Source organism: Planococcus citri, chromosome 1, assembly GCF_950023065.1.
Source record: "Planococcus citri chromosome 1, ihPlaCitr1.1, whole genome shotgun sequence".
Lineage (NCBI taxonomy): Eukaryota > Metazoa > Arthropoda > Insecta > Hemiptera > Pseudococcidae > Planococcus > Planococcus citri.
This window is the reverse complement of record NC_088677.1, coordinates 72,925,489-72,951,874: the sequence shown is the minus strand read 5'-3', so window position 1 is coordinate 72,951,874 and position 26,386 is coordinate 72,925,489. Positions and strand designations below refer to the sequence as shown.

At 33.1% G+C, this 26,386-nt stretch overlaps 1 protein-coding gene across 1 annotated transcript in view; it reads left to right on the top strand.

Moving 5' to 3' along the window:
• LOC135831347 (uncharacterized) overlaps positions 1 to 25,947 on the top strand; it is a 40,793-nt gene extending 14,846 nt beyond the window's left edge. Inside the window, exon 2 of the mRNA XM_065343757.1 lies at positions 23,702 to 25,947. Coding sequence (XP_065199829.1) covers positions 23,734 to 25,476 — 1,743 coding nt within the window. The 5' untranslated portion in view covers positions 23,702 to 23,733 and the 3' untranslated portion in view covers positions 25,477 to 25,947. The remainder of the gene's footprint in view (positions 1 to 23,701) is intronic.
• Positions 25,948 to 26,386: the final 439 nt, after the last annotated feature.

Genomic DNA, 26,386 nt, shown 5'->3' with positions numbered 1-26,386 from the left:
CGTATGTTCGATCAGTTGTTGTCTTTTTCCCGTTAGTGATACTTTCGCTTCAACTGGTTTCCATACACACTGCTACATACACGTATATAGTGTTTTTGATTAATAATTTCACGATTTTCTATATGATTATTGAGAAACCGCAACTCGTTTAATTCGCGCGTATAAACTGCACTATAATTTAGGAACACCCTATGCACTATATTCGTGTACCCATGTATCGGACTTGCCGACTATGATACGTTTAATTTTACTGTTAGAAAAAGCGCACGTTTATGTCTACCACAGCGTCGCATTTTTAATTAAGATTGTCTTCCGGTTTGTTGTGGAGGGAACCAGAAAATACAATTTTTTCAGCTGGAATTTTAGCAATCAAGTCATAAGACAAAAGTTACCTTATTCTGACAAGTAGGTATAGGTATCTATATAAGTATGTGGACTACAGTTAATTGAGGAAGGTGGGCATGTCTGATGACTTTAACTAAATTCAGCGAAGACCTTCATTTTTAGTTGAAAGTCACCCATAAAAAAATTCAGCTCCAATGCGTCCCTGGAGAAGCGATATGAGTACTCAAATAGGCATTATTTTCGAAAAAATTGTGTTTTTTTGGCTCCATCGTCTGCTGGACCTGTTTTATGAAAACGACCTCGTTCCAAAAAATATTATTTGAGATTCTGCGTCAACCCAGGCTGTTTCCTTCAAAATGCGAAACGAATTTTCGGATTCCACTGAGAGGTTAAAAATTTTCAAATCGCAAATTTTTGGATAAATTCGTGTTTTGAAAAAATCATTTTTTGGACTGGAGGAATACTTTGAAATACACTGGTGCCAATGTTTGCGGTCATTATTGCCAGTTTCGAAAATTTTAAAATTTTTTATAAGTTTCTGGCTATTTTTCTGGATGGAAACAATGGCTAAAAAATTGACACCCCTGTATTCCAAAAAATTGCTCTTATTTCAGAAATGATAATAGATATATTTAAATGATCCAGGATCAATTTGTGACTAAATTTTTATGCTCAGTAAACTGGATTTAGTTAGAAAACGTTATAAAAACGTGACAGTCAAGTAGGTTGGTAGGTACTCGAAAAAAATGGCGCGTGGCGTAATTTTGAGCACCAAATTATGCAGTTTCCACAGGAACCCGCAACGCTGGAGAAAATCCAGCGATGGAAATGAATTCGGCGTGCTAATCTCCTCCGCCTCCCAGCAAAAATTCTCGATCTGCGACAAAAAATATTTTTCAAAAAAAAAGCTGGCTGATTATTTTCCAGCATTCTTCTCAATTTCTACTTAGGTAATTTTTTCAATTTTCAAAAAATCGAGATGAGTTTAATTTTTAATAAATTTGAGAATATTGATTTTGAATCTGATGTCAAATCAAAAAACGTGTTAAAAATTACTTACTAGTTAGGTACTGCTGCTGAAAATGAATCCTTATTATCTCATATAATATGCAATTCAATGGGGTAATTGGATGAAAATGTTTCATAGTTCAGTATTCCGCAACTTTGACGTATATTTTGGAAAATAATTTTATTCTATGTATCAATTTTTGAGCCCTAAAATTAGTAATTCCCCAAGAAATCTATTGAACTTTTGGGAAAATCTGACACCGAAAATGAATCCCCGTCGTGTCTAACTCCCCCCCCCCCCTTCTACTTGATTCGTGACTAAACGTTTATCATTGAAAAAAATGAAAAGGATATTAAGGAAGTAAGTTTTTTCACACCTCATTTTTCAATTTTCCAAATTTAAAAAAAATCTAGAAAAATGTACGTATTTTCTGACTAATTTGATGTCGTTGAATCCAAATCTGATGTTAGTTTTTGACACATGCAGGTCGCTGCTTGCAAAAATAGATTTTTTCGAAAAGTAGCGAGCCAGTGCTCAATTTTTAAATTATTTTCGGGTTCAACGACCTCGAATAAGTTTTTTAGTGACTTGAAAATTACTTATTGCTTTCGGAATGAATTCTCGGTTTGATTATTGATAGCTAACTATGATCGTACGTTTATACTGAATAAACGGTCGTCACCCAAATATATTCTCAAAGAAACGGCGTCTTCATTGTAATATTTTACCTTTGATCTCCATTCGTAGCATCAATTTGTTCAATTAACTGCTTTTTTGGTTCATTTCCAGGGAATAAAAGCACCACATGGTGAATATTTGATCCGAAAATGAATTTGTCCGAACGAAAAACCCCTTAAGCTATTTCAACTTAATTCGTGAGCAAAACTTATTTTCTTTTCAAAAATTTAAAAAAACAAGGGAACACTTTTTTGCTGTCTTTTTATTTTCCAAATTTTTGACTAAAAAAAAATTGAGAAGAGGGTGTTTTCGGACTAATTTAAGGTCACTGAATACAAAAATCTAGTTCCAATTTCTGACACCAATCGCTGCTTTATTGAAAAATTACAATTTATTTCCTAGAAATTTTGATTTTCTTAGAGACAAAAATATGTATTTAGGTATAGTGATATTGTCAAAAAAATCAAAATGCAAAATGTTTTTTTTCTCACTCGTCCAAGGTCACTGATTATTAATCTGGTGTTGGTTTTTGAAGCTGTCTGCTCTTTCATTTAAAAAAATCATGATTCAAAACAAAGGAAGTATTTTCTGAAAAACAGAATCAGTAATATGGTATCTACTCAATTTTAACTGCATGTCATTTTCATGTTCAGCAATCTTGAATTAGTCAAAAAAACGTTAAAAAATTACTTTCTTCTACTGGAAAATTCTCGGCTTGCTTGATGAAACTTGGTTTTTGATGCTGGCTGCTCTTTCACGAAAAAAAAAAAATGTATTTTCTGAAAGACAGTGTATCAAATGAAAGATCCCTATTCATACCAGACAATTCTTCCGAAATTAAAAAATTCTTAGACCTAATTTAAAAAACTTGACCTTAACAACTCGATTTTAATCTCACAGGATGCGTGTAATAATCAAGTAATTACAAACACCCCCCCCCGCCCCCCAAAAAAGAAAAACACTCAATTTTGACGTTGTGCTATTTTCATATTCAGTGATCTCGAAATTCATCAAAAAACGTTGAAAAATTACTTTCTTCTGCTGGAAATAAATTCTCAACTTGAATGATCAAACCTGGTTTTTGATGCTTGCTGCTCTTTCATGAAAAAAAATCATGATTTAAAAAAATTGAGTTTCTGAAAAATAGCGATTATCAATGCTTGATTTTAACATCCTGCCATTTTTCTGTTCAGCGATCTTGTAATCTTCAAAAAACGTTGAAAAATTACTTACTTTGCTGGAAATGAATTCTCGGCTTACTTGATACAATTTCAATTTTGGAAGCTGGCTTCTCTTTCATGAAAAAAATCATGATTAAAAAAAATGGAGTTTCTGAAAAGTGGCGATTATTAACACTCAATTTTTGACATTTTCATGTTCAGCAACCTATAATTTGTCTAAAAAATATGGCGAAACATAGTACTTCTGCTGGAAATAAATTCTCTGCTTACTTGATCCAACATGAAGCTTGCTGCTCTTTCATGAAAAAAATATTGTGATTAAAAAAAAGGATGTACTGTACTTAGTTTCTGACAAACAGCAAATCAATGCCCAATTTTAATGTTGTGCCATTTTTGTGTTCAGTGGTTTTGAATTTGTCAAAAAACCTTGAAAAATTACTTACTTCTGCTAGAAAATTCTCGGCTTTCTTGATCAAACAGGCAGGATTTTTGAAGCTGGCTTCTCTTTCATGAAAAAAATCATGATTAAAAAAAATGGAGTTTCTGAAAAATGGCGATTATTAACACTCAATTTTTGCCATTTTCATGTTCAGCAACCTATAATTTGTCTAAAAATGGCGAAACATAGTACTTCTGCTGGAAATAAATTCTTTGCTTACTTGATCCAATATGAAGCTTGCTGCTCTTTCATGAAAAAAATATTGTGATTAAAAAAAAGGATGTACTTAGTTTCTGACAAACAGCAAATCAATACCCAACTTCAACGTTGTGCCATTTTTGTGTTCAGCAATCTCACAAATTTGTCAAAAAACAGTTGAAAAATTACTTACTTCTGCTAGAAATAAATTCTCAGCTTTCTGGATCAACAGAGTTTTTGAAGCTGGCTGGTGTTTCATGAAAAAAAAGCTGCGAATCAACACTCGATTTTGACGTTGTGAATTCGTCAAAAAACATTAGAAAATTACATAGGTACTTACTTCTGCTGGAAATAAATTCTCGGCTTTCTTGATCAAACAGGATTTTTGAAGCTGGCTGCTCTTTCATGAAAAAAAAATGGTGATTTTAATAAAGGATAGAGTTTCTGATAAATGGTGAATCAATGCCCAACTTAAACGTCGCGCGTCGTGCCATTTTTGTGTTCAGCATTCTCGCGAATTTGTCAAAAAATAGTTGAAAAATTACTTATTCTGCTGGAAATGAATTCTAGGCTTTCATGATCAAAAAGAGTTTTTTTCGTGTTAATTAAAAATAATTGTTAAAAACAACAAAACAAAACTCAATTCGAGTGTCATGTTCGTGATCATCGACTTCATGTTCAGAAAATGTCGTAAGAGCACGTTGGCTTTCAAAGGCAATACGTATTGTGTGGTTCAATTTTTATCCCCGAAAGAGCAGTTTCAGAGAACCCAAAAACTTTCTGGAAAATCTGATATGTACCAGAAATTAATTCATGTCGACAAACCCACCTTAACTGAAATTTCAACTCGATTCGTTTTCATCTCAGAGAAACGAGAAGGATACATTTTTATCCCTATTTTTTTTTAATTTTCCAAAAAATTGAGAAAAAAGAGTTTTTTTTTAAAACTAATTCTGGGTCGCTGAATCCGAACCATTGAGCCAGTTCCTAATGCCGATCGCTTGTTCAATAAAAAATGATTCATTTTTTTTCTTCAAAAAATGAGATTTTCTGAAAAAAGGCGGATTAATGTTGAATTTTTACGCCATTTTCGTGTTCAGCGAACTCCATTTAGTCTCTTAACAAAATAAAAATTACTTACTTACCTACCCATGGTTACCATTTTGGAAAATTAATTCGTCCGTGTTTTCCGGAACAGTGGATTTTCAAGAGGAAGCTGCCATATGCTGAAAATCTGTACCACCTCGTGGTTTTGCAAATTTCAGCATGAAAATTTATTGTTGTAACTATAAAATGTATGGTTTTTGAATTTTTTTCAAATTTTTAATTTATACTTAGCTCTGAAAGATCCTTTAAGGATAAGATGGTAAAATCCGCACTATCTCAAAATTGTGCGAAATTCACTCAAATGGTTTGGCGTTGATATAAAACTATCTCAGCAATAAAATGTTGAGTTAACCTCCCCCTCCCCCCCCCCCCGGGTACTTGAACCCGAATAATGTAGTCGTAAGTGCTCAAAATTTAATATTTTCTATCTCGTCTGAAGAAGGTTTTTGAATTTTTTTTCCATAATTTATTTTCTTTGAATGTTTTAGACAGTACAAGGAATAAAGACGTAATAAAAAATTGGGCGTGGGGTTGAAAATTTCAATAATCCGTAAAAAAAAAATGAAGAGCGAGCTCAACTCGAAATTTTAAAAAAAATTCAATCATTCCCTAGGGTAAGTACAAATATTCATGTTCACTACATCGAGCACGTGTATTTTTGGTACGTTTCACAGAACGTTCCCTTCTAAAAATAAGACGAATGAATTCGATGCATTCGGATAAACGCTCACTCATGAATTTCATGTCGAAAAACCGAACTGAACAGAAAAGCCACGTACAAAATGCACATTGCAGTGCAGTACCATACTTTTGAAAAGGGTACCCTAAATTAACGACGATGAAATCAAGTCGATAGGGGCCACAATGGCAATACTGTATCCACTCCACTTCCACCTTCCATCTAAATCAATTGATTTATGAATATTCGAGTCGAGCTGCAAAACTAATCTCTTCATTTGATTGCTTAACATTTCCTTGGCTCGAGGAATTAATACTTCGGTGGCATTTCGAGCCTCCGCCCTTTCTCTATGCTTTTTCCTTGTATTCAAACTTAGTTTCCAAAATTCTTATGTAGAACCTACTACGTGAATCAAAAAACCATACACACGAACAACCCTTCGCAAATTAAAATCTACGACTGCGACAATACACTGGTAAACTTGCAAAAGACGAGTAATCGACCACAAATTACACCCTGACATTGAATTATCGTCGCAGCCGCATCGCATACTTTACGAGTGTTTCCTGGTCGAACTGCCCATATTATGGCCTGGCCGATTGACAAAACGACAAAATTCTTCAGATAAGACCGTGATGAGCATTTTACTTTTCCTTTTCGTACCCTATGATTTGCTTTCTAGCAGACCGTGGGTTAAAAGTGAATTATATTTGTCTGTTTAACGTTTCCACGTCGTTGTGGTATTTTTCAACCCTTCAGTCATTTGCTAATTCACCCTTTGAATTATGTCTGCTTGATCTAATATATATTCTGACCGTTTTACACGTGCTTTTCAACTTGCTAAAATTTCTTACTTTTAAACTAGTCTGCAGTATTTCTTCCTCACTGCGATCTGTTTATCAGGTAAAAAATTTGCTCGTTGACATGCATTGAGTAACAAAGTGAATACCATCTTACAAAGTTTCACCGAGCAATGTCGAAATTAATTCAAACGGCTCGGCGCGGCGTATCGTAATCTGGAGTAAATTGGCATTCAGCATTTTCCTACCTCCTCCTCTAATCGCTGCCAGCGATGTCCAGTGACTGATCTTGGGATTTATTGATCTCATCAGTTATAAGTTGATGGTCGAATAGAGTACTATTGCGTCTTCATAATTCAATTGCAATATTTTTCTGATGTAAAATTAACAGTATTTTCGTGAGGTTATATATCTACCATTTTCTCAGTTATTCGTGAAAAAAAAATATCGATGAATATTTACCGTTCACACATCACAGAGACTTTTCATTGTAAATTGAAATTCGCCCAAAAAATTTCAATTGTACTCGTAGCGTCGAAAGTGTCCTCAGTGTGGAAATATGGGTTATGAAAAGATAATGGAGTATTTTCAAAAACACTTTTATATAGTCTTACCCATTCTGCTACTGGACCTATGGCCCCAGTTCAAAGTAAAAATTGTATTTGATAGTCAGTGTTGATAGACCATTTCAAGGCTTCATTGGTCTATTGAAATATTTGAGAATTTCTTAATCACTTGTTGAGGGAACTCGAGAAAATTTTCTTCGTAAATTCAAGTTCTTCTCTACTTACCTACCGCGCTCATTGAGCAAAACATTGAATGATGATTCTCGAATCTGAGGAAATATTGAAAGTGGTTTTTAGCCGTTCTGAAACCTCCATATTTTGAGTATTCTAGAATTTCAAAAAGTGCCATAAAAACTGTGCTATTTAGCACGTAAGAGTGCGGTTGGTGTTTATTAGTGACCTGTTCAGTGTTCACTCATTTACACAACAATTTGGGCTGTTTTTATCGCACTTTTTGAAAATCTGTAATTTTCAAAATAAATATCTGAAGGCTCCAGAACCGCTTGAAACTAGCTTCATTCAACTCAGCATATTGAAATTAAGATGTTAGATAATTTTAGCTCTATTGGATATACAATCTGGTGAAAATTTATACTTTCAAAAATCAACTGGAGAAGCTCCAGAGCTCCTCGAATCACTTCAAAACCAATTCCAAACGAGTTGGTGCTTCGAAAAATAGGCTATAACAATTTGTATGATTTGATGGCATTTTGGTTTCTTCTCATTTTTTTAACCAGATTTGACTTTTTTAAAATTCGTCAAAAACCAAAAACTGCTTTTTAGCAGCTGAAATTCGGGCTGGTGATGTACTTAGGTACTTTTGTATGTTCTTTCCGATTTAGCAGTGTCCAGTTCAAACATTTTCTGTCAGTTGAGATAGGTAACTTCTTTGTGAGTGAAAGAAATTTACTCGTTGTGATGATTTGAAAATACATGAAAAATTCAGTTTATAAATTAAATTTTGATGATGTAATAAGTATTAAGTTACGATTTCAACACCATCTTACAAACGTTTCATCGAACAATGCCAAAATGGTTTTTTCATACCTATTCCTCGTTCTCTCTTGGGGTATCAAATTTTTCAAAATAAGAAGCAAGTGAGCAGTAATCAGCTGGAATAATGCTCATTTCTGGTGCATCAGTCATCAGTTCGAGCTCGGCGCAGTGAAATTAGTTGTAAAACGATTTCAATGAGCTTTTTTTTTCTTTCAAGACTTGAAAACTGATCCGTCGAATTGTTTGATTCCTGGACAGTTATTTTCAAAATTGAATCCAGCAAACATTTAGCTAGAAATTCGATGAAAAATATTTTGATCAAATTTGACTTTTCGCTGTCTTCAAAATTAAATGAGATGTTATTTATTGATTTAAATTTTAAAGCGAGGATGAAACAACATTTTTTTTCCTGATTTTTTGTGAGAAATTATTCAACTCTTCACAAAAAAAGTTTTTTGCTCATGATATACTTATTCGATAGGTATTTTTAAACTTGGAAAGATATCGGCAGGTACATGTCAATTAAAATTTTTAAAAATGAAGATGAAAAAAATATTTTTCTGATTTTTTCTTCAAATAATAAGTATACAGGTAATATGAAGAGTCCACGGAAAGAACCAGGTAAGTCACTTTTTTTCAAAAATGAGTTTAGGGTTGAATTAAATTCACACTGAGGAGTAGAAAAATGTAGTCCATTTAGATTTTGAAAAAATCGATTTTTCGTGGGTAAAATGGCCTTTAAAAAAAATAGGAGAGGAGAAAAATGAGCCAAGACCAAATGTGAGGCAACAGAAAGAAAATTTCAACATCGTTAACTATTTAGAATACAAAAATTTTTCATTATGTCATCATAATAATCGATTTTCATCAAATTCAAGTTGTTGCGAAACACTGATTTTTCAATTTTTTGCTTAATTTTTTCACGAAAAGAGTGACTTTTCAAGTCGTGACTGGCGCATCTCTTCATTTTTTTTCTACAATGCCTCAAGTTGTGTTTGTGGGATGTTGTGTGATGTATTTCCAGACATTACCTTGATGAAATTCAAATTCGCTACAAAATTGGAGCATTCTGATACTTCAAAACGCAATAACTCAGAAGTTTGAAAAAGTAACTTACCTGGTTCTTTCCGTGGACTCTTGTACTTATCTATGTATCTCTTTTAATTTTTAGGATTTAAAAAATGTGCAAAGATCATTTTTTTTAAATTCAATTTTCTGCAAAAAAATTTCTTCTCATTTTTGGTGCCCATGAAATCGAAGAAGATTTAGAAGCTTGTGAAACAATGTAGCCCTACTTTCCTCTCATCGCGATTTTTTTTTAAATCTCCGAATAGTGCACGCACAATTAAAGGAATCGGTTTCTGTAGATGACATTAGTCTAATGTCCTTCCAATACTGCTTCTCAAAATCATCGTCAGTTTCCAGGTCGGATGGAGGTGCATAATCTGTGTTGGCTGCCTCAATGTATTCTTGTATTGAGAGTGTTCCTGTGACTTTTTTCGTCTGATGGATGTAGACATTTCTATTTTTTCGTTCTCCATCCTTCACAGGTAGGTACATATTTCTAAGGAGAGAAATTCTAAAAAACTTCAAAAAGAAGAAATCTCCTGGCCCAGCTAAAATTACAAATGAATGATCAATTTTCCTGCTAGATGGTGGTATTGGTGTCATTTTTTTCTCTCAAAATTCAAATCCATCTCGTCAACTTATCGATAACTGAGGTATTTCACATTTTTATAGTCTGCAATCGTATGTAGGTATGAAATTTTGTTTACCTTTCGATTGAGATAATATTGCAACATTACTTGTACATTTTGAGAAACTAATTGTAAGTGGGTATACTTCACAGTTCAAAGGTTTCGGCTTGAACAAGCCTTCATCTTTCATAGATTTCCAGCAAATGAAAAAAGCACTCTTGAGAGGGTTTCCAACCAATAATCCAGATCGGCTTGTACTACAGAGTAGCCCTAGCTACACTCCAAACGCTGTGTGTGTACGTAGTAAGTACCCTTTTTCCAAAGCACTTCAGAATATCTACATCAACTTACACATTTTTTATAAAGAATATTTTCTGAATGTCTTCTCACCTCTGTCCTGTTTTCAAGCCGAAAGTAGATGAAGGTATTGCAACATTCGCGATGTGCAGTAAAAACGTGACTCTTCGTTGGCTGTGTGGTTGCTGAGTAGGTGGGATCAGGAAGAATATACTTACATTCGATGAAAAGACAATTTCGACATCTTTTTTGGGATTAGTGATGGGATATTACTGATATTTTGGGATATCGATATCGTCAAAATATCGACGGTCTCATTGATATATGAATATCGATATATATATATCGCAAGTTTTTGACATTCATAAAAAGATCATAAAACAGCTGATTTTTCATGAAAAGAGAAGCTAAATCAACTTTAAGCTGAATTTTCCGATATATCGGATATCGGATTTTTCATATCGATAAATATCGGTACACTCGCATATCGATATATATCGATAATATCCCACCACTACGTAAAGATGCTTTATGGTGTATTGGATTCAAATACTGGCAACAAAGCCACTGTTAATGAGAACAATATAATTTTTAAACCATTAAAATATATTAGCCTATAGGTAATTGCAATTCATTCAAACATTGGTGATCCGCAAACTTCATCAAGGTATCCCAGTATTCTATAACACACGAGGTAACCTTTCGAGGTGTCCACCTCAGATTTGAACGAGATCAAGATTTTTGAAAAAAATATGTTTTGAAACCTCAATAACCAAAATTTCAGCCTCTCAAATTTATTTTTTGATTTTTAACAAATTTTTGAAAATTCAAAATTAATTTTTTTTGGCAAAATATGCTTTTTAAAAAAAATATATATGTACATTTAGTAAAAATGGTGTAAATTAGTAATATCAACTCCCTCGAACAGAATATCGCCGTTTCTGGCCATTCTTGAGGTTTCAGCGCAATTTTTGTAGTCTCCAGAATTTTAAAATTTTTCCAGAAGATACAGAAATCAGCTGTTGAGACAGTTGAAAATCGAGTTATGGCTCATCTTTGACCTATTCAAAAGATTTATTCATATTTTAGGCAACTTCCAGGTAGACTCTTCCAGTGTGTTTTTTCGACCAGAATTCTCCAACTGTATCATTGAAAGTGCATATTTTGGTCAAAAAATACACTCGAGGTATCCGCTTTGAAATTAGCTGAAGTAAGTATAGATAAATCCTTCAAACAGGTCCAATAGTTACACAGAAGCCAAAACTCGATTTTCAGTTGCTCCAATTGATTTCCATCTCTTCTGAAGAAATTTTAAAATTCTGGAGGATTCGAAAATTGGACTGGAGGCTCAAAATGACCAGAAATAGTGTAATTCGGTTCAAGGGAGTTGATACATTTTCACGACTGATTTCCCTTATTTTCGACTGATTATGCACCTGTGCATTTAAAAGACATAAAAAAACATCCCCGATTCGCTAAAAATAATCAATATTGAATTTTCAAAAATTCGTCAAAAATCGAAAAATAAATTGGGCAGCTGAAATTTTGATCACGGGGGTTTTAGACAATGATGTCTCCAAGTTCAAAGCTCGCGATCCTGTTCAAATCAGAAACTGCCATTCCGAAAGGTTTCCTGGTCAGTTTATTCGTAACATGCAACTGGAAATTCAATTACCTACAACAGTTGCCTTTCACATAGGTAGGTATGATAATTAAAAATAAACACATCCGACTTTTCAATTAGGTAACTAACAATAAATCACATCTTATTACATTACATATACTCACACTGTTGCGGCCTCACTACTCAAAGGTTACCTTGCCTCTGGGTGGAATTTTTTCCGCAATTCAGATATGCATATAATCCGGCAAAAAATTGCGGCGGAAATGCACGTGTAAGTACCTCGTTTAACAACCGGCTCGTGCCCGAGTATATTAGGGTGCGGCCCAAAACAAAAGTTTGAAAAAATAAATTGGACTACCCGTAATTTTGTTCAATTCTATAAAAAAAAAATACCATTTGAACAGTTTTTCGAAAAATTGATATTTAGAGGTCGCTCAAAGCCCATTTGTGCGGAACGAGGGTCGCGCGCGCGAGCACACTACGTTCCACCACAGTAACGTGGACAACGCGACGTATCCTCTCGCGCTCAATGTTACGAACTTCTCTCAACAAGATTACCTAAGTACTGAAGGAAATATTTGCGCATCATGTATATTTTTCAATTTTCTAAGCACAATATGAATTTCTGATACTTTGTGAAGAATAAATTACGGCCAGGAACTTTTATAACGGTTTTTCGTTTTGTGCGGATTTGAGGTATAAGATACTTACACAGAATAGTACCTAACTTGTAGGATATGTGCAACTTAATACTTTATTGGAAGAATTACACAATATACAATGTACATTAAAACTCGTAGCATCAGAATCACTAAGCACAAAAGAAATTGAGGAAAAAAAGAACTCCAAAATTTCGTTTAAAAGTTATTTAAAACGCGTTTTGAATACGTTTTATTTTTAACGAGTAAAAACGTTTCAAATAATTTTTTTCTTTTTTAAATATTTTTTTGTACAGCCCTGACATTAGGAAAAGATGAGCTAACGTATCATTCGTTGTGTAAAGTGATTGAAAGGAGTTGTAACATTGAGCGCGACTGCGTGAGGCTGAACACGTCGCGTTGTCCACGGTACTATGGTGGAAATGTTGTAGGTTCGGGCGCGCGACCCTCGTTCCTTACAAATGGGCATTGAGCGACCTCTAAATATTCCTGGAAATCACTCAAATTTTGGATTCTGTATTTTTACAGTCTAAGGAAACTTTTTTGAGGTAGTGCCGTTGAAAATTTAAAAACAATTATTTTTTCATACAATTGGGCCGCACCCTAGAGTATATGAGCCGAGCCAGGCAAAAACAAAATATAAAAGAATGCAACAAGAAGCATGCGAATCCGGTAAATTGCTTGTAGCCATATTATACGCGGTCTCGCTCGCGTCGACATTATATAAGAAAAACGACCAAACCGAAATTAAAATATTTACATAATGTCGTCGGAGCCAACACTTTTTTGCATTCTTCTACCATCCACCATCCTCCAATGCAGTGGTTCTGTTCGGAAGCAGCGGTGTAATTTCGTCGTAATCCTCGAAAAATTATACCTTTCGTTGTTTCCAGCAATTAACATTATTTTCTGCCTACTCGATGGTGTAAAGAAAACTTTGCCAGAAAAAAGCCACGTTATTGTTGTTATTTATGCAATTCATCTTTTTGCATACGAGAGATATGTACTTATTCTACTTGTATGTAAAATACGTACTTACTTATCCGCAGAATCAAACTTGAATGGAGGGGGGGGGGTGGCAAAGAAGGGTAAGGAAAAACACTCCAATTTTAAAGGAAACAACGCATGGATGGTTTGTGACTTCTGTATTCTTATAACGATCAAAGTTTTCTGCGTATTTAACGAAGAGAGTCGACCAGATCGCTATAGTTAATCCTTAAACTTTTTTGATAAATGTTGCAACCCTATCTCGTCGATGTGGCGGCTGCCATGACAAGAGACTGCGACTGTTTTGCGATTTTCAACCATTCTAAAAGTGGGTTTGGATTTTGATATCAATAACTTGAGTCGACACAGAACCTCAAATTTCATCTTTGAGACAAGTATACTCTCAAATTGGACAGTGGTATTTTTCTTTCGAAGCTTCGTCGTGGCTGACATTTTTTCTGAAAGACTTTTTATGCTCAAAATGATGGCCATTACGAAATTACGTCGAAATATATCGAGATATTTTTCGTATCCACCCCAATGTTTCTTCTTGTATGTCTATCACCTTTATGTGAACAAATCATTGAAAAATCAATGTTGAAAACTTGAAAAAAAATGTAGGTACATCACGTCTTTAAGCAATAAATTACGAAAAAAATCAATATTAAAAATTTTAAAAATGTCTTACCTGTTGAGCAATATTGCCCTATTTTTAAAAGTTCCATTAGCAATTTTCCTCCTTCATGTCAAGTTCTAGAGCTTTCCGAGTTGTACATAGAAACTACCTCAATGATCGAAAAATCATATTATTTCGACACTTTCCTGCCTTAGGAAAGATTTTTTTAATTTAAATTTTGTTTCGTAGGTACCATATTGGAATTCAACAAGAGTCAAACTGCCTACCTCAATTTCTTTCCTTTTGTCACGATTTAGCGTCATTTTAGACGTTTTTTTTCTTACCCAGAAATATGAAATTTTTCATTGAAAATCTGGTTACATCGAATGGATTTAGCGAACATTGGGAAGAATAATCGCAAAAGGATGCATTTTATTTTAGGTACCTATTTCGACTCGCTTTATACGAATCCGTGATTTCTAATGTACCGGGAGAGGATGCGCCCACAGCTTCCACCTAATGGGAAGTTGTGCTCCATCGGAAGTGGTAGCACTGCTTATGGAAACTTCCATTGAAGCTCTTTAATACAAGTACGGAAAAAGATTATGCTCTTAAGAAAGTCATAGCATTTTAGGTATGTGGTATGTACTGCACATGACAGGTTGATGTCGTCACGTGGTGGAGCAACCAATGGGGTGCAACGTTGTACGTGAACAGCTGATCTGATGCGTGAGCAGTACATAAAACTTATGTCAAATTCTATGACTTTTTTAAGAGCATAATCTATTTCCATACTTGTATTAAAGAGCTTTAACTTCCATAAGGCAGAGCCATCTATTGGACTTGGTCTATGGACCACTTCCGACTTTGTAACGTTGGCACAGCTAACAGTTTTTATATAGCCTTACTCGCGTAACGTTCTTATATTTAATTGTGCTAGGGAAATTGTTTTAGACCTATGTGCCATGTACTGAATAGTCTCTCAATTGTTTTAGTAATTAAATTGTACTTTACTTGTTAAATACAATTTATTACAAGTGCACACTGCTAGTGTTTTATTGAGTTGTGTATACGATACAGTTTTACTCTGAACTCGTATGTCAGAGTGAGATTCTGGGTTTCCTGGAATCACCTATAATATGTGTAAAAGGAAGAAGCCTTCACTTTTAAGAAGTAGAAGTAACCCCCGTCCTTCACGGATGAAAAATTGGTTTAAAAATTTTTCAAAATAACGATTTCACCTAAAAGTAGTATTCACATATTTTTTTATTTTGGTTATGTGAAGTTTCTTATTTTTTTGTCCCAAAAACTCAATTTATAAACTCCAAATTCGTATTAGGTATAAGCTGAGCTGCCCGAAAATGAACTCTTTTCGCAACTGAGTATTTTGTTGCATTCATCCTTCGTAATGGATTTTTCATGAAAATATTTCACATTCACTTGAGGGTTGAAAAAGAAGTACCTACCCTATTTGCAATATTCTTCGATAAATCATCATGAAAGCAGTGAAAATTGGAGTAATTGAACTTGCTCAGTTCAAATATGGTACTGAGAAAAAGGTGTAAATTGAATGAGACTGTTCGAAGGTCGGAAAATTATATCAAAACACTCTTTCTTTATCGTTTTGGTCGGTTTCAATACTCAAAATTTGCCTAAAACTGATACAAAGATGGTTACTGACAGAAATTTGAAAAGTAAGAAAAAGTAATAACTCTTCAATTCATAGTATACCTACAAGTTCAATAAATAAATTTCAAAAATTTTCACGCCAGAAGTTGGATCGGAAATTAGATTGTGGTACCTAAAATGAGTTTGAGTCATCATTCACTTTGCTAACATGGGACTTCTCAAAACAATGTTTGCAGATTTCTGAAGCCAAATTTAATCATGCAGATGGAAATAGAAAGTCTAATCAATAAGAATTTGGCATTTAATTAATTTATCACTTGAAAATTCAACTCTTTTTTTTCTCAGTTGTTTTTTAGGACATTCAAAGAAAAAATTTGAAACCCCAGAACACAGAATTTCATTATTATTTATTTATTTTTTGACAATTTCGATAGCTCATAAGGATACATTTCAACATCCTGGCAAAATCAGACTGAAACAGGGTCCAAATGACATTGAAGTTTTCTACTTGAAGATATTTCATTTTGGAATTTTTTGAAATTTCGGTTGAGGAATGAAAACTCTTTGCAGCATCAAAAACTCTCCTCAACTGAAAAAAAATATAGGTCTACTTTATAAAACAGATACGTCTGAGCCTGAATGGAAAATTTACTTGTACAAGTTTACATTTTCACCTTTATAATGATGATTTTTGGAATTTGATTTTAAAAATTCCAAAATGATTTTTTTTTGAAATTGAAAATTTTTTTAAGAGCAGCCAAAGACGTCAAAAAAAAGAAATATACAAAGCTTTTTTCAAATTTTTGCTTCGTCAGTCCTGAAAAAAACTTGAGAGGAGGAAATTTAACAAGTTTTCTGGCAAAGAAATTTTTATACCTATCTTCTGTGGATTTAGGGTTTTCTTTTCCCTCTGCACTCTGCATTTTTATTGTGCGTAGCACACTATTGGTTTCGCTTTGAGAAATGAAATTTTATTGGAACTGAATGTTCTCTTAAGCTATATCCAACCGTTTTTTGTACCTATTGGACACCATTTGAGAATCATTAAGGCGGAGGGAATAGATTAATTTTCATTCAATTCGGATGGGTAATTGCTGAGTAATTGCAATTTTAGTTCATTATTTTAATGCATTAAATCCTAAAAAAGGGAAAAGGGGACTTGTAGAACACCTGCCGCTCATTGTACCCTGCTATACCCCCAGTCTATTCCATCACCAGCTGTGTTTCATTGTACCCTGTTACACCCCCAGTCTGTTAGCTGTAAATTCCAAGTGGGCGTGGTTTGGTGGGGCGTTTACCAAACAAATATAGATATTATTTTAATGCCCTAACCCTCGTAGCAAAGTTGTGGCTGAGTGGTTAGGGCATGTAGGTAGGAATAGGAAATTTAGGGACCCAGGTTCGAATCCCCGTGAGGTAAGTAAGTAGGTGACGGATTTTTCGTAGGAAAATTGGATAGGTAAATGCTTTGGAGTTACTATGTAGTACATGGTAATGGGGCAAAAATAATGCTGAAACTGAGTTATGAATTATGATATCATTTGCTAACTAAAAATTCATTTCATTAATTTTTTGTCTACCTATAACCATAAGTATAAAGTAAGAATTACTTGACATGAATAATTTTTAACTTTTTACTTATAATTTAAAAATTACTTCAAAATGAGAAATTAAACTAATTTTTGTACAATTGAAACATGTAATTTTTATTATCATGATTTAGTAAAAATTATTAAAACAAAATGATTTTTACTATTGGTACCTACCTATAGCAAAATTTATTAAAATGATAAGTTTTACTATACGATTACAGTAAAAATTATTGAATGGGATCTGGTACTTAATTGTGAGTATTTAGTTAAATTTTTTTGTAAAAATTACCCATATTTTTTTCGTGTAATAGGCAATGCAAATTCTTAACATAGGTATTTTATAAGATTTAATTCTTAATTTAGAATAAAAAGCAAGTTCTGAAAATTGGTTTGAAAATTTATAAATTTGAAGACAATGGAAATTCTAAAAAAAATAATATGAAAATTTGTATTTAGAGACGCTGAGAATTCCAAAAATTGATTAAAAGTTCTGTAAGTTGCAGATAATGTGAACTTGAAAATTATATGAAATGAGTATTGTAATATTTATGAAGAAGATGAGAATTCTGAAAAATTGGAGGCAATGTGAATTCCAAAAATTGAGTAAACATTTTACAATTTGTGGACAATATGAACTTGAAAATTGAATTTGAAATTTTTTAATTTAAAGACAATAAGAATTCTGAAAAATTATTCAAAATTTGACTATTTAGAGGCAATGTGAATTCTAAAAATTGATTGCAAATTTCCTAATTCAGCAGCAATGCAAAATACTGAAAATTTATTGAAAACTTCATGAAATTGTAGCGATGGGGAATTCGGGAAATCGATTTGAAATTTTGTAAATTTTAAAACAATGCAAACTATGAAAAACAACTAGAAATTTCTTAATTTAGAAGCAATACAAGCTTATAAATTATTCTGAAATACCTATTGTAATTTGGAAAATATGAAAACACTGAAAAACAATTATTATTTTGAAGCAGTGAGAGTTTCAAAAATTCTCATCACTGTGACATGGTTGATTCACTTATGCACTACCTAGATGTAATAACGGTTATAGCTGTAGAAAAGGCAGCTAGCTACGCACACTTTGCAGCTAAGCTTTGCTTAGCTGTCTAGTTTAATTTGACTTTAGAAATCAACAAAATCAGTTTGAGAAAATTGGGGTAAGTAATCCTCAATTTCTAAAGTGAGTGACGACTTTAATTCGATCTTTTTAGAGAAAAAACTCTATTGTAACCACTTTTTCATGGTCGTCGTCGTCGTCATCGTCGTCCTTGTGTAGATTTTTAAAATGCTAAGCAATATGCAAAAATTAAATTCCGATTTCAATTCAAAACTTTATTGTAGATAATATTGTCGTCTTCGTCGAGTAGAATTTTAAAATGCTAAGCAATATGCAAAAAAAAATTAGCTACGTTTATTTGTTTCTAAATTCCGATTTCAATTCAAAACTTTATTGTAGATAATATTGATATGAAAATGAAGATAAAACGGTGAGGAAGTATGTAATAAGCCAAAACTGAAATTGTAGATATAACTTTGGCGGGTACTTTCATTTTTTTTTTCAACAACGAAAAACAAATCGAATCGGTGAAGATTGTAATTTTCCAAAAAAAATATAACCATATTTCGTGTAGCAAAATTCCAAAGATTGTTTTGAATTTAATTTTATAAAAATCGGGCATCTTTATAAGTATCTATACAAGAATTGAAAGGGTAAATTCAGAAAAATTAATAATTTTTCAAAATAAAATAAATTACGATATTTCGTGTGTGTCTGAAGTGAGATTATATTGATCATACCATCAAGATTTGTTGAAGAACTATTCAAAAGCATACAGCCTTAGAATTTAGATCACCCAATAAGCAAAAGGTAAATGCAAAAACTCTCTTGCAATCAGCAAATAGCTGATGGCTTGTTTTTTGTAAAATCAAAATCACAATCTTATTTTTCAGTGCTACTTCTCAAATGAAAATTTTTTGTAATCTATTCGTTGAATTTCTCTGAAATATTGAAAGGGTTAAATATTGCACTAATTCCTACATAAATGTAATTTAAAATGTGTGGTGAAATTTCATATTTTGATGTTCAACAGACACCACAAAGTGCTCTTACTCGTATTCACGTTCGCAAGTGCCATTGGCGGTGCCTGCGTCTGTTTTCATTCTTCTCATTTCTCTCACATTTTTTTCAAATCACTCACAAAGTAGTGAATTTCAATAAAAGCTACATAAGTCGAATACGTATTATTCAGTTACCTATATACGGAGTATTATTAAATGTGGCTATAGCGTGTTAAAGAACGATCCACAAAAAATACTCACGCCAGTGAAAAAAAATCGGACGTTCTAAATACAAAGTGAGATACGAGTAGAAGAAATGATGCTAAGTAGATGTGCTTTAAGACACCAGTCGAATACATTTCGCATTTAAACGGTGCTCTAATAAGCAGATATGCTATATTTAGAGAGTACAAAACGCTAGCCAGGTATATATCTACAAATATAGGTACATGCTCCCAGGTGTATCCAGTTTTACTAATGAGAATAAATATAGTTTTTTTTTTTTTACTAATTGCCTTTAATTTTGTAAATATTTTTTTGACTTTGCCCACGTAAAATAAATACGAGTTTTCACTAAAAAAGAAACTGCTCGAAATAATTACAGCATCTGAATTCTGAACCAAATACCTATTTCAAAAAAAAACTAGGTTTGCATTTTTTTAAATTGTACTCTTTTCCGTATGGTATTGTATCTTTTTTGAAATACTTACCCCTCCCTTGCAGAGGTCATAATTATTCAAAAAAGTCCTCAAAACGTTATAATGGTTCAGATAGGTAGACCTGGAAAAAACGACTTTTTTTATCAGCTGCTCAATTCATATTGTCTTTCATCTTAGAATGAAGAAAGGGAAAGGGTAAAGTGCACCTTATTTTGCAAAGTTGAAATTTTCCAACTCCCACCCCCTCCCTCTAAAAGTTGTTACCTTGGATGAGAAAATAATTATTCCCTATTTTTTGCTTTTTTCCCTATCTGGAAAAAAAGTGGTGCCAGTAGCCCCCTCAAGTTGAAAATATTTTTTTTCAAAAACTCAATTTATTGTTTGAGTTTAAAAAAATCTACTCATGAGCCTATTTCTGTAGACCCATTTTCTATGAAAAAAAATATCTGGTTACCTACCGAATTGACTTTTTTTTTTTTTTTTGGAGACTCGCCTTTCTTATATTAATGCCCATAAGCCTAATACCCAAGTATTCACTTTCAATGAACACTTCGTCGAAATTTCACCTCTGGAAAAAATTCCATACAACACACACTGGAAACTCGTTAAAGATTTTCTACAAATAGTTATACTCATATAACAACCGGTTGCATAACGTAATTCGCATATGCGAGTAATCGTCGATTAATAAAATATCTCTGTTATATGATTTACTCATTATTTTAAGTACCATCCGCTTTGGAGCGGATTACGTCATTATTCACGCGTAAAACCTATGAGCATTAAAATGCATCTGCATATTTATCTTATACGAAGTTAGGTATATGTATTACTTTTATCTTACACTTACGTCTCATCTTGCCGTCGTTTTAAGCGCTCGTAATCTAGCGTTAAAAATCATTCTCTGACCAATTCACTATTTGACCAGTGATTATGATGAGTGCAATTACCTATACATATATCACCTATACTCGCACATATTATCTATCTAGTGCTTAGTTGGATCTCTTGCAAGATAAAAACATCGACGACAGATCCATTTAAAGATCTTGAAAAATGAACGTACCATTGATAATTTTTTATAGATTAAAAATTAGGTTACCTAATGAAAATTATTCCGTATTTTTATCGCAAGAATCTGGGATAAAAAACTAGGAACAGGTACTTTTGCAAATCTCGATCGAAATAAATTGAGTTTTTTCATTCAGTATACAAATGATCAACATTTTGAAAGACTGAAAAGTTATATGATCATCTCTCTTCTCTACAATGGCTTTTTGGTCGCTTTGGTTGGCCTATAGTATTCGATTATTCAACCCAAAAATATAAAATTTTCAGGCATTTGAATATCGGTAGTGAGTAGATCAATTCGGGGATCCGGGCGGGAAGAAGTGTCTTAAAATGACCCTGTGATAAAAAAAAGTACAAAAATATGAAAATTTGCAACCAAAAAAAATTTGAAAAAAAACAACGACTTTAAAATTAAATTAGAGTAAGACTTATAAATATTCATTTATAGAATATTGTGAATAATTTTTTACTTCCAATCCAGCTGGAAAAAAAGTATAAAGACGTACTATTCTTCAGTTCCCTTTTCAGGGACCTCTTTATTTTCTTCCTTCTGTTCTGAGCATCTACGACCACAGATGATGAAAAAACATGAAATAGATGTTTACTTATTCAACAATTTTCAATTTTTGTTTTTGGAACTACGTATATTTTTTTAATGAAAAAAAAAAAAAAAACTTTCCCTCGTCTCTTGAACAATTTTGGTAAACAGTGTGGAACCCTTTAGAGTCAAAAAAAAATCAAAATGAAACGAAATAATTTTTTTTCATGTGTGTAGAATATTTTTCTTGCAAAATGGATCATCATTGTTTAAAGAAATTCTGAGACGATGAATTGAAAATTTGTTCATTGACTTTTCTTTTATTTAATTTTCCTGATATTTTCAATTCTTGAAGGAAGGACTCTGCATATGAAGAAGACTTGTATTGTTGGGGGGGGGGGTCTGACGTGAGAAGAGTTTTTTCTTGAAAAAAAAAACATTTAAGCAGGAGGAACTCTGATGCAGAAATTTGAAATTGCTTGAAAAATTCCCTTCCACACTTTATCTGGGTGAGAGAGGTCTAGGGGTCTGTAAAGGATAACGAACATTGTTGAAGAGGTCCAGGGGAAGTTTTTTCTTGAAAAATGCCATTTTTGGAATAATTCTGACATAAAAATTGAGATTTTTCAATATTTTTACAGATGTAGGTATGCTCTTCTTTCAATTCTTTTTGTTCGATTTTTCGATTTTGCAGGACTTGCTTGGGAAACTGAGAAAGGGACTTTTTTTGAAGAGGGTCCGTTTAGGAGAGTTCGGACCCAAAGGTTGAAAGTTTTTGATCAGAATTTTTTGATGAAGTACATACTTCTTTCAATTGATTAATTTTTTTCAACTTTGGACAACTGGATAAAAATCCAAAAAGTAACGAATCATTTTCTCATAAAATCGACAAACTTTAAGATATGTACGAGAATGCAAAAACGAACTTTTCAAAAGAAAGGACCCCTTCCCTTCAACGACGTCGATCTTGAAACATTGTTTACGTCCTTTTTATGGAATTTTTAAAAATTCGAAAAAAAAATCAAAAACTAAATGTATGGTCACGAATGGATTGGAATTATAAGTAGTCGATTTTTAGGCCATTTAAACAAAAATGCAAATCAAATTAAAAAATTTTTCCTCAATTTTGATCGATTAATTTGTACTTATTTTTTCTTGAAGATTCGGGCCAAATTTTAAATTTTCAAAAAAATTATAATTGTGGAAAATTAGCTCGAATGAGCAGCATTTTGAATAAATAGGCTATCATTTCACTTGTTGTATTTTGTAGTCTTTTCCCCAAAAGTTCCCTTTAAACTTGTCAGCAAAAACTCGATTGTAAATGTAATCAATTTTCCACATTTCAACTCACACGTGCCTGTGATTTTCATACCGAAAAATATCAATTTTATTTTTCTCAGGTGTCATGTCATAAATTATTGCAGCTTGGCAAGTAATATAAATCGTGGCGATAGTACTTGCTAAATTTAACCTACACGTGTCATTGTATAGGTACCTACATCTAAACCATATTTCCTTTTATATCAGCTCATGCCGCATACCTATTTCTTAAATACGAAAAAATAAAAATAAAAATACATAAGATGAGATGACGATGCAGCCTATTCAAACTCAGTTGAACTAAATCTGTTCTATTCCTCCTCTCTCCAATCATCTGCATGATGCTGGAATACTCCCTTTTTTTATTACATCATCAAATTAGATGAGCGATTCTTTTTGCTCCATCCTGTTTCTTCCTGTTGTCTGTACCTAACCCCTGCAGTTATTACAAAAAAAAAAAACTTACCAATCAAATTGCATAAGACGAGTTAACCATGAAAAAAAAGTCTTTTAAAACACAATAATTCTAACAATTACATTTCCAACATTTTCAGTACATTAAGCCCGAACATCTAAAATATTGGATGAAATATTCTGTTTATAAACTTTTTAAAAGAAAAAAAATAGGAAGAGGAAATTTGTATCTGTATATTTTCGAGTAAAATGAGAGACGAGCGAGGAGAAAAAACACAATACCTACCCAGATATTTTTTTAGTAAAGAATTTTTAAAATGTACAGAACTATTTCGTATACACAGAATGCAGAAAAATGAAAAAGATTCGCTTAATTTGAACGAAACACTGTTGACATTTTATAACCAAAAAAAATTTTCTATCCCAATTTTTTCTGCGTACCTATAAAAGAAACACACTTATGTAATTTTCAATTCAGCATCTTAAGGTGTTCAAAAGTTAATACAGATAGGTGATTTTTTTGATTACAGATCTCTCCACTTGCTCATTTTGACTATCTGGGATGGATACTGACAACAGCAATCGTTTGGTTTTCTATTCGAAAGTTGGCAAATTGCAAGAGTTGGCTTGTGTCAACATAGCATCTCATCTGTGGTATCACGATAGAAAAAACAAATACGAGTATTATGGAACAAAAACCACCATTGAGCTCAGCCAGCTGCCAACTAGAATTCAGGATATGATCCATAAGCATGTTGATGCAGTATCTCGAAGTCTGAATCATTGGTGTACATTCAATAGCTACCTTTTCACCGAGTCTGAGAATGAAAACGAATTGTGTGATTTTGAATTGGTTGATCTAATTTCGTGGAGCGCCGATTGTACCATTAATTACCGTCAAACTGCTCAAAAGTTGGTTCAAAGTGATGAATTGAGCGGCAAGCAAAAGTACCGAGTGGCATGTGTCTACTGTTTCCCCGAGGATATTAAGGCATTAATGGCAGAAAAGCACGAATATTCACATCCTTTGGTGCAGTACTGGAATTGTAGGTTGGAAGACAAAGCAAATAAGTTGATTGCGGAGAGTGATGAGTATAGTTCCCCTGAAGCCGGTTTATTATGGAACTACAAACCTGACGACGATTCATGGATTACTTTATCAGCCTTTCAGTTCTTTTGGGAGTATCTAAGTGACGATGAACGAATTAGAACAATAATTGAAAGAAGCCGTTTTTTAAAGAAGTTTCTATCTTTTGCATTGTGTAACATCGAAGAGAGACAATTAGAGTGCGTGATTGAATCACACGCAGCACACATTATGATCACTTTATTTCATCAATCTGACACCTTTGTTATGCTCTTATGGAATCATGTTAAAACTAGAAGTATAATCACCGTAAGTAGCTTCTATGAAATTATGTTTGGATTAGTGGAAGAATTCGCTTATGAAGCAGCTTTTCAAATATGGATCAGTGCATCTGATGAATTGAGGAAAGGAACACTCCTTAGTCAGAACGTAGATATTCTACTGAAACAATTGATATGTGCCGATCGTTTTCGACCTGTTACAGTGATTTTTGGTGAAACTAAATTGCTGATGGAGTTGTTATCTGCGTATCCCTCTGAAAAACGAGAGACATTTTGGAAAGAACAATGGAAAGATGTAATCGTTGGTGCGAGTACATCGCCTGAAGATTTGCAAATGGTAATGAAACTATGTCTGGGTTGTGAAGATAAGATTGTCTTGTTTAAGAAGATGTATATGTGCGAATACTCTGAAATTGAGTATAGTCTAAAAATGATGATAAAACGAAAACGCATTCAAGAATTATGCACGCTTTTAACGTTTGTCACAAATGATGCTGCGATTATTTATGACTTGAGAATTCGTATCGTTAAATCTTCATATTTTCTCCAGAGTTACTTCGGTGCTTGGGCATTTAGGTCTCCTGAAGCAGCAGCACCATTTGACAAATTTATTGATGAAACTTTTCCTGATAAAAGCCAATTGGAGGATTTCAAATCGCATCTGATGGACATTGGGACTCATTCGTGGCATTATTTTCGCGATTGGATAATGAATGGTGAATTTGATCTGCATATCACGGGCTTCTACGATCATCTTTTCTCTTCAATGCCACATTTATTAAACCACGCCAAAAATACATTATTGGAATGGTTTCGTGAGGCGCTGCAGGGCGATGAATCATTTTCATTTACTAATCGGGAGAAGGCTGTAAACTGGTGTGTAAACGAAGATATCCATTTATTGAAAAAGTTTAAGGAAACAATACCTATATGCTGATTCAATTCTCCATATGTGGATGGATAGATGTATGCGTCAATTCAGAGATTGGGATCCAAATGTAGGTATGTTTCATCAGTGTTACGCTTTGGAGATGTTGATATCTCTCCTTTGTTGGTTACTTGAGGACGATGATAAAATACTAGATTTCATGTTGAATAAATTGAATACTAATAAGAGTTTTAAAGAGAAAATTGAGTCGATGCGAAAATCAGATGAAAAACTACAGTTTGGCACGTTACTACAGTGTGTTTTCCATAATGACACGTTACTTCAGTGGTCGTTTTACTATAATGACGATGATGTGAATGCAGATTACGCTGATTATTTCGAAGCTTGGTTATTTGAAGAATGTGTTGATTAGTTTTTTAGATATTTTACATGTACCATTGTTTAAAACTAACAATTTTCATTGTGAATACCAATGTGCATACATATCCGCATAATAAGTATTACAACTATTTTGCATTTTCTTGTGTTGAAATTTTTAAGAAAGTTCATTCTGGGAGAATGCGATTTAAATTTGTCATTTATTCATGAGTACACACAAATTTACGTAGCTGGGTAGTGGGTACCTATCTACCTATGTATTGGCAGAAAATGATAATTTTTGTACTCATTTGATTGGATTGGGTTCTTCAAAACGCGTTGATGAGTAAATAAGTAGGCGAGTATGTATCAGAATAAAAAATTCAAGTCCTAAAATTTTTATTTTTGGTTTTTGGTGAATTGAAAAAAAAAAAATATTTTAAAAAACTATTCCAAGGCGATTTTTTAAAACACATTCATGAAATGGAAATTTTTTTATCAACATGGACCAATCACAATGTGAATACCTACCTAACTACATTCAAATCCCACACATCAACAATTGCAAGTTTTGGACCATTCTACAGCTTCTGGTGAGTTT